Here is a 10,000-nt window from a genome sequence, read left to right as displayed (position 1 = left end):
ACACACACACACACACACACACACACACACACACACACACGCACACACACGCGCACGCACATACACACACAAGCACATACCACACAAGCACACATATATACACGCACGCGCGCGCACACGTATACATACACACGCGCGCGCACACACACACGCACGTACGCATACACACACACAGTTGGTAGAGTTCCTGGCTGCCACTACCCAGATCCGGGTTCGAATCCCGCCCAGGGCTGAAATAATTTCAGTATCGCTGTGCTGCGGATTGTTACTCCAAAACTCGTGGGCGGGGAGTTGGGTGTGTGTGTGCGTGTAAGGTCACAGCATTACCCATAGATCGGTCATGCGAGCTCTGAGCTCTCTTCCGAGAGGGAAATAGCTGTCGATCACGAGTCCAACACGTGATCCAAAGACCATCGTGAATCATACACACGTACACACAAACGCGCGCGCACACACATACAAGCGCAACACTGGAGGAAATAGAGAGAAATCGTTGAACTACATACCAGAGAGTGTGACTAACCAAAATAATAGCCAAATCATAAAAACATAAGCATGGAGGAGACTGCGAGAGACCATAAGGCCTGTACTAGGCAGTTCCATGTTCCTTACCACATGTCATCCCAATTCATAAATTTTTGTAATCTATTAAAACAACCAATTGTTTCAGTATTCGCTACATTGTTACTAAGTTTATTCCATTCGTTACCCATTTTGTTGGTAAACCAATTCTTGCCTATTTCCTACATAAACCTAAATTTGTCCAGTTCAAGTCCATTACTACAAGTCTTGCACTGTTGCCTTAATATGATGACCTTGAGTGCGTCAGTTAAAACCCTTGACCCACTTGAACACCTCTATAAGATCACTCCGCACTCTCCGCCTTTCAAGAGAGATTTTTCAAGATGGATGGGTCTTGAAGAATTGAAATTACAAACAAGTAACGAATTCAGTTCTAGAACTGGAGGGTCATGCATATCAAACCTGCTAAGGTACCATTTAGTATCGGTTAACATGTTACAGGAGAGACGAGGGTTGGGTGGATTGTGTGTACTTAGGGAAGGTATTTGACAAGGTGCCTCTTGTGAAATCTGAAACATATTGAAGGACTTTTGGGGTAAGCTTTTTGAATGAGTAAGGCCCCTTTCACACTAGGCAACTGGTGGCCGTCACTAGTGGCAATCACTAGTTGCCTAGTGTGAAAGTCTCGAGCAACTGCAAGCAACCAGTGACTGTCACCGAGTTGTGGAATCCTTCCTCATCGTCTCATTTGTCGAAAGAATGGCATCAATGGAGATGCTTCTGTCGGTTTTGATGGTCAAGAAAAAGAGACGGTCGGTGACGGCAACTGCCAGTGACGGTCACTTGTTACCGGAGCGGGCAACAGCCATAGCCTGTTGCGCAACCGGGCAACCGCAGTGACGTAGTGTGAAAGGCTCAATTTAAAATAATGGTAGGCAACTAGTGACCGTCACTAGTTGCCTAGTGTGAAAGGGGCCTTAAATGATTTTCTTGAAGACAGGTACATGAGAAAAGACGAGATGTCAGGGTGGAGAGTAGCGACCAATGGAGTACCGTAAGGATAGTTTGTGGGACCTGGAAAGTCTTGATATAAATGACATGATGAAAAGTATGACAAACTATACTGACATGTTTGCAAGGGATGCAAAAATGATGAGAAGAGTGATGGATGAGGAATGTTGCAAATTGTAACCAAAGGGTATAAACATGACTTCAAACATGAAAAATTAAATTTAATGCCAAAAATACAAACTAAGAAGGCAAGGGCCTTTCAGGTAGTAGTATTTATCATATGTATGGCCTTGAACGAAAAAACTCTAGAGATTTCACTGAGGAATATCCAGATATTCTTTTTGTTTCCTTCTATTTTTCACACTATAAATATGCACAAACTTCACAAGGCACACGTGACTCACAAATATGCAGAATCCACTAGGAAGAGGAAAAACCCACACTGAGTCCTAGCGCTTTCGTGATATATTACCATTTTCTACATTCCTTGATAATGTGAATATATCACGAAAGCGCTCGGACTCCGTGTGTTTTTCCTATTTCTAGTGGATTCTGCATACATATAAATATGTGTCCATTTGCTCATGATTTCTGACAGGACTGGAAATGATATTTCCTCGGTAGAATAATAAAACCTTTAAAATGTAAATGTAACATCATTGGTGCGCGCACCATTGCACTAGTCTTGATAAAGACTAAATAGGCCCCGTGATCTTGTGAGCGAGTCTTTCACTCTTGTCCAGCAAAAACTTGTGGGGGTTCTAATTTGATCATAAGGAAACACTTGTACATATATTATATCATATATATATATATATATATATGTATGTATATACATATGTATGTATATACATATTAATAAACATATGTATGTATATGTATGTATGTATATGTATGTATGTATATGTATGTATGTATATGTATGTATGTATATGTATGTATATGTATATGTATGTATATGTATGTATATGTATATGTATATGTATGTATATGTATATATATATATATGTATATATATATGTATATGTATATATGTGTATATATATATATATGTGTGTATATGTATATGTATATATATACATGTGTGTATATGTATACATGTGTCTATATATATATGTATATATATATGTATGTCATATATATATATGTGTGTGTGTATATATATATATATGATATATATATATATATAATATGTGTGTGTGTACATTATATGTATATATTATGTGTGTATATATACATATATAACACACACACACACACACACACACACACACACACACACACACACACACACACACACACACACACCACACACACACACACACACACACACACACACACACATATATATATATATATATATATATATATATATATATATATATATATATATATATATATATATATATAATCTGCATTTAATTTGTGGTACTAATTTCACGTCTTTCTTTTCTTACAGCTTCGTCACCAAGCAGTTCATGGCTTCAGGGTAGGTTTCCTGCTGCATGCACTAGTTTCCCTGTGGCTGGCTGTTGTGTGATTTTTTTACATCTATATTTTTCACAAGTATATTCTTGTTCATATGAATTTGAAGTTAGTACAAGATGTATGCATGTCCGCTTACATATGAAGTAGGGTTGTGCACGTCATGGCCGAGAGACCTTTTGTTTTTGTCCAATTACGTGTACGCGCGCGCGCGCGCGCTGTGTGTGTGTGTGTGTGTGTGCGGGTGTGTGTGTGTATAAATGTGTGTGAGAGAGACAGGAAGAGAGAGGCAGACAAACCTTGAGAGAGAGAGACAATAAATATAGTGAGATAGAGAATACCCATGTGTTTGTATGCGTGTGTGTATGTATGTGCGTGTGTGTATGTACGTGTGCATGTGTGTGTGTGACTAGTATAAGAGGTGTGGGAGGCAGAGATGGAAGGCGTGAACATGAGGGGGCGACCAAGGATGAGATGGATGGATGGGGTAAAAGGGGCATTGGGAAAGAGGGGAATGTCTGTTGAGGAAGGAATGGAGAAGATAGAAGGTAGGGGAGAATGGTTGTGTATGGGTGATGTGACGCATAGAAGAGAGTGGCTAGGGAGTGGGGGGTGAGGGAGTATGTGTGAATGATATTTTGACGCAGCCCGAAGGGATTTCTCCCCGTCTTCTCTTTTTCTGCATGAGGGGACGGAGAGGAGGGGTCGCCGATTAAATGAAGCGGCTTTGCTGTGGATGTGCTGTGTCTTGCTGCATTGCTTCTGACCCAGGGCAGTAGGCGAGATGCTCTTGTGTGGTTATGCATGTTTATGCGTGCGTGCTTATGTGGTTCGTGAGCACTTGCGTGCGCGCGCATGCGTGTGTGTGGCTGAGTGCGCGCGCGTGTCGTTGTTTACATATGCATGTTCAGTACGTGACAATGGTACCTAACGTAGGCCGTTATGGATACGTATATGGTTATGAGTTGAAGTTCAAGAATGCTCAAGTTCTTTTATAACTTGAATATAATTTCACCTTTTTCTTTGTTTATCATGATTCCGGTGATATGTTCTTTGACACGCTCTTATTTCTTATATATTATTTATTTTTGTATAAAGCGTAACGTATTCAGTTCCTAATCGATTTCTCTTCGATTATCTTCTCTTGTCCTCTCTTTTTTAACTCACCTCCTTCATATCAAACCAATAATTTAGTTCCTGATCTCTCCCTCATTTTATCACCAATCCTATTCTTCCCCCTCCCAACTCCCTTCGTCTTCATTCGCCCTCCTTCCCCCCTCCCCCTCCCCCCCTCCCTCTCACTTGCCCCACCCTTCCCAGCCTTCTCTATTATTCACGGGTAATCAGCACATACTTAAACTTTGGCCCAACAAACACACAAACCGACGAGGACCAAGACGGTGGATTTTTGCTGGGAATATTTATTACATTTTGAGGCCTCAAATGTAGGACGGGTGGGTTCAGGTGGGATTAGGGGAGGGAGGGGGGTTGGGTTACCTCGAGTGGTGAGTGAGTGGTTGATCACTGTCGCGTTCTTTGCTTCGCTCACCCCCCTCACCCCCTTTTTTTGACGTTGTAAAGATTCATAAACCCAAAGTACCTGAGGGTTGTTTACCTTTACAAGCATAATGTTCAGGTTGGCTGATCTTAACAAGTTTAACCTAACCTAATCTAATCTAATCTTACCTAACCTAACTTAACTTCATCTAACTTTATCTAACCTTACCTTACCTAACCTTATCTAACCGGACCTAACCTAACCTAATCTTACCTAACCTAACCTAAGTTTACCTAACTTTATCTAACCTTACCTAACCTTACCTTACCTAACCTTACCTTATCTAACCGAACCTAACCTAACCTACCTTTACCTATCCTAACTTAACCTTGATTAAATGATCGTCACTGCTGGGGCTTATTTATATTTCTCTAATTTTACTTGTCTTGTCTTAGTTTCCACATTAATATTTTGCCTCATCATAAATGATCTTTTAGCAGCCAGTACTCTTGGCCATGTGCAACAGAAAATCGTGGCTCGCCTTTGTTATAAAATACATTTTTGCCAACACTTCCATTTATTTGCAATATCGTTTTTTTATTTCCTTGGTTTTTTCATATTACCTGTGCATTAACCCAATACATATATTTCAACGGAATATGTATATTCTCATTTCTCTAATACATTTCTGTATTTAGAATTTAGTGTAGGTGTTTGTTCTGTTGGTCTTTACTAGGATTTCATAAAGTTGTGTGTATGTGTTTGGTTGATATAGTTATAAACGTTCTTGAATTAATTGTTATTTCCTTTTTTCTTTCGTCCATATCAACAATCCACGGACATCGTCACTCTTCGGTGATTCTCTCATTGGCCGTCGTCGTCACGACGCCGTTTCGTCATCCTGGATCCACCACGGACGCCGAACTCCCTTGTCCCCTCACACCCGCCCTACCCCTGTCACCCTTTCACACTCCATTACTCTCTACACTTGGGTTACTTGCGCCCGGCCCATTGCATCATATTTCCAAATATATTCACATCATAAACCAAATACCAAAAACGCACAACACCATTTCATTTACATCAACTATATACGACACATCATCTTACCCAAACACCATACCAATCGCCCAACGCTGCATTTCAATAAACACGATCCTTCACCATACTCGCCTCCATGGTCACAACTCTATTTCACATCACAATAACATCCGCCTCGGTTCCTCGACATAACACTTCCACCCCACTACATCACCCCCTCCCATAATCCTCACCCCTTCCCTATCGCCACACAATGACGGGTGGCTGACGACCGCCCGCGTATTGGGGTACCCCATCTTGGGCGGGCGTTGTGATGCAGCGGGCCTGGGATACAAGATGTATGGAGGACATGAGGGGGTCCTCTCCGAGAAGAGAAAGCAGCGACGCATTCGGACAACGTTCACCTCAGCTCAGCTCAAAGAACTCGAACGCGCCTTCCAGGTGAGTGTGTCCGAATTCGTCGTCGTGGCTTCTGCTACAGGTGCGAGTGAGAGGCTTAACATGGTCCTGTAAAATGTTTTGTTCTGTCCAAAATCAGGCGATTTTATTTAACTTAGGGGAAGCCCTGAACGGTAGAAGATTGAATGTATGTGTGCGTGAGTGTGTGTTTGTTTGAGTTAGTGATGTGTGTGTTTGTGTGTATGCGTGTATATATACGTATATATATATATAATATATATATATATATGCGTGTGTGTGTGTGTGTTTGTGTGTGTTTATGTGTGTGTGTATGCGTGCGTGTGTTTGTGTGCGTTCGTGTATGCATATGTATTTTATATGTGCGCGCCTGCACGTGTGTGCGTATGTGTGTGTGTGTGTGTGTGTGTGTGTGTATGTACGTGTGCGCGCGCGCGCGTGTGCGTATATACGTACATACATGTGTGCGTTATGTGCGCGTGCTTGCGTACGTGTATGCATGTACTTATTTCTTAAAAAAAAAAAAAATGCCACAGAATGACGCCGCCCCTCCCCCCTTGTCCTCCATGCAGAGAGGAAATCGTCTCCGAATGTTTCCTTTCTCTCCTTTGCAGGAAACTCATTATCCCGACATCTACACGCGGGAGGAGATCGCCATGAAGATCGATCTGACAGAAGCCCGGGTGCAGGTAAGTGGACATTTCATCCCCCGTTTTCTGTTCTCTTTTGTCCGCAGACAGGAGACACTATCGAAGCGACGCCTCAGTGTTAACTGGCCTCCGTTGGGTCGAACACTGAGACAAGACAACCAAATCAAGATCACTTTTGGGCAGGAAATCCTGATCGTATATGATCATTCATCGGACGCTCAGACATTTCGGAATCTCGCTGAGACGGTGTCAGTTGTCGCGGGATTTTGTCTCCAAGTGTCCGAGAGACATCGATGTATTCTCGTCTCGTTCTTGATTATCTCTATTTTAAGTCTACCTCGCATGGTTCTGTCTGTTTGTACTTTGATTTACAAAGACGAGAACACGTACAAAGATGTAATATTTCCTTAGTTTTTAATCACGGACCTTGACGATTTGGCTGTTTCTGTCTGTCTTTGTGTCTGTGTCCAGACGAGTGGCTCCGTGATAAGTACATAAGAACTTGAAAATGAAGGAGACTGCCAGAGGCCATAAGGCCTACACTAGGTAGTTCCATGTCCATTACTACCTATCATCCCCATCCATAAAGTTACTTAACCTTCTCTTAAAACAACTAATACTTTCTGCTCTCACTAAAGCCCTGTTCACATTAGCGGTTTGAACCGCGCGAAAACCTCGGCGGTACCGCATTGTCAAGGAAAACCTGCTCAGTTTTTTTTCTGAACGCTTCCATTAACTTGTATTGTAATTGAACCACCGCGGTTCAAACCGCGGGTTAAGGTTGAAAGCGAATAAGATGACCATATTATCCAGAGGCTGGACAATACGAGCGTTGGACTCTTCTCCTAAAGGGTAATAACAATCGGTCACGAGCAAAGTATATGATCCAAAACCGTGGTTAATACATACATACATATGTACACACACACGCACACACACACACACACGCACGCACACACACACACACACACACACACACACACACACACACACACACACACACACACACACGTACACACGGGAAATGGCTGTTGATCACGAGTCCAACACGTGATACAAAGACTATGGTGAATCAAATACATACATACATACGTGCATATTAACAAATACATACATAAATGCATACGTATACACATACATTCATACACACACACAGACAAGCATACTGTACATACATACACACACATACACGCACATACAGACAAGCATACATACATGCATACATACGAGTATATGCATGCATATATGCAAGCCTTCATACATGGAATTTTGCCTTCAATTGTCCCACGACAAAGCAGCGTTATGATAAGCGGCACGTTGACACTCACACCGCCCTCGTATCGATCCTGCGAGGGACAACCTTGTACTGTAGTACAAAGTTCGAAGGTTGCTTGGATAAGAAACCCACCCCATCGAACACGAACTGCAGAAGCACAAGCGGGAAAGGCACTCTGCCAAGAACCACTCAGCACCTCCATGTCCCTGGCACTTTATGACACTTGGCACGCGACGTTGCATTCATGTTCACAAGGCCCATCGCTTATCCCTTCCTGCCTCTTCACAGGGGCCCGAAAAGGCTTACTTGCCATCTCATCATCAGTCATTACTCCCCCATCGTCGTCAGATCACGCGGGTGGCAGCGCTAATCCGCATCTAATCGGACAACCTCCTTCCCCCTTCCATTCTCACGGTGTCCGGTGTCGCGCCAAGGCCGGGAATGTGCTTCCCGGCCGCCGGCGCTAGTTGCGGGTTGTTATGTGCTTTGTTAACAGGCCCTTGCCCTTTATTGGAGAAGTGATTTCGGTGCGGTGTGTGTTTGTGAGCGTGCGTGCGCGCGTGTCTGTGTGTGTGCGTGTGTGTGTGTGTGTGTGTGTGTGTGTGTGTGTGTGTGTGTGTGTGTGTGTGTGTGGTTGGAATTAAGACAGTTACGAAAGAATGTTGGGCGTGGACTTGTCACCCGTTAAGCACATCAGAAAGATGATTGGCGAAACGTATAGTCTGTTGACCTAAGTGAGTGACAACAATTAATCTGTTAATGGTAATATAAGAGGAGAGATAAACAAATAACTTGTAGTCAGAGTTGAACATAATCTGTTATCATAGCCAAGAACGTAAAGTGAAATTGAATATTGATAGATACGAGTAAAATGTTACGCACTTTTGATAGAGCCGGGAAAGGATTGTACCTGACATCAAGAAGAGCAGCAAGAGAGAGAGAGAGAGAGAGAGAGAGAGAGAGAGAGAGAGAGAGAGAGAGAGAGAGAGAGAGAGAGAGAGAGAGAGAAGAGAATAAAGAGAAATATTAATGAGTTATAGTTACCATAAATCTCGATCTGAGTGAACTTGTAATCATCATAGTCAGAGGAGGACATGAAGGGTTGTTAATAAACATGGGACAATCGTTGAGCCGCATCGAAGTGGATGCGGCCCAAGATCTGAGCTCGCGACACCCTGTACAGGTACTTTGATCCATTTATGTTAGCGTCACATACTTTGAGTGATTCTAGATGGTTTGCGTTTGGGAATGCTGGTGGTCAGCTATGGGCTATGGACTACACACATACATACACATACATACATACATACATACATACATACAATACATACATACGCGCATACAGACATAATACATACATAAATACATACACGCATACATACATATACACATACATTCATACATACATACGCGTATACAGACATAATACATACATAAATACATACATGCATACATACATATACACATACATTCATACACACACGTAAGAGAGGCCTGTAGAAAAATGAAAAAGACATTTTTGAACAAAAGAGGGCTATTGCCACTGAGCGCTTGTTAGGAATATTCAATACGCTGGTCAGTTGAGGTCAGCTGGCTCGGGTCATTTAAGGGCTGAAGGCTGAGGACTTTATTGACAAAGATGACCTCGGGATGTGACGAGAAGACGTGGGCTCAAGTTAAAATTCCTCAGTGCGCGATAGAGGACGCCCCTCGCATATTTCATTCTGGCTAATCCTTAGGCGATTTTTATTCAGTTGAGGGGGGCTTAGATTCCTCCTTGTCGGGCTAAATGAAATCATCTGGGATTAGCCAGAATAAAGTATAACAAGTGCTTCCATGCCGAAGGCGTGAGAACTCCACAAATTCCAACGTGAAAGAAAATATAATGAAATTAAATTAATAAAGATAAAAATAAATTAATAAGTAAATAAAATAGAATAAAATAAAACAAAATTAAAAGCAAATAAAATATAATAAAATATAAAATGAAATAAATAGATAGATAAATAGATAAATAAAAGATAAACCATAAAGAAGTTCAGGTTCCCAGACAGAGCAAGGGACAAGTAAATAATTTTTTTTTATCTGAAGTGATAGGGG

At 42.0% G+C, this 10,000-nt stretch overlaps 1 protein-coding gene across 1 annotated transcript in view; it reads left to right on the top strand.

The window, feature by feature from the left end:
- LOC143017920 (uncharacterized) overlaps positions 1-10,000 on the top strand; it is a 315,973-nt gene that overhangs the window by 61,756 nt on the left and 244,217 nt on the right. Inside the window, exons 2-4 of the mRNA XM_076172960.1 lie at positions 2,993-3,022; positions 5,877-5,998; positions 6,589-6,663. Of these exons, the coding sequence (XP_076029075.1) occupies positions 2,993-3,022; positions 5,877-5,998; positions 6,589-6,663 (227 nt within the window). The remainder of the gene's footprint in view (positions 1-2,992; positions 3,023-5,876; positions 5,999-6,588; positions 6,664-10,000) is intronic.

The sequence above is a fragment of the Oratosquilla oratoria genome, chromosome 33, assembly GCF_046742065.1.
Source record: "Oratosquilla oratoria isolate Oo_2021 chromosome 33, ASM4674206v1, whole genome shotgun sequence".
In the NCBI taxonomy this organism is placed as follows: Eukaryota; Metazoa; Arthropoda; class Malacostraca; order Stomatopoda; family Squillidae; genus Oratosquilla; species Oratosquilla oratoria.
This window is presented reverse-complemented; position numbering and strand designations above follow the sequence as displayed.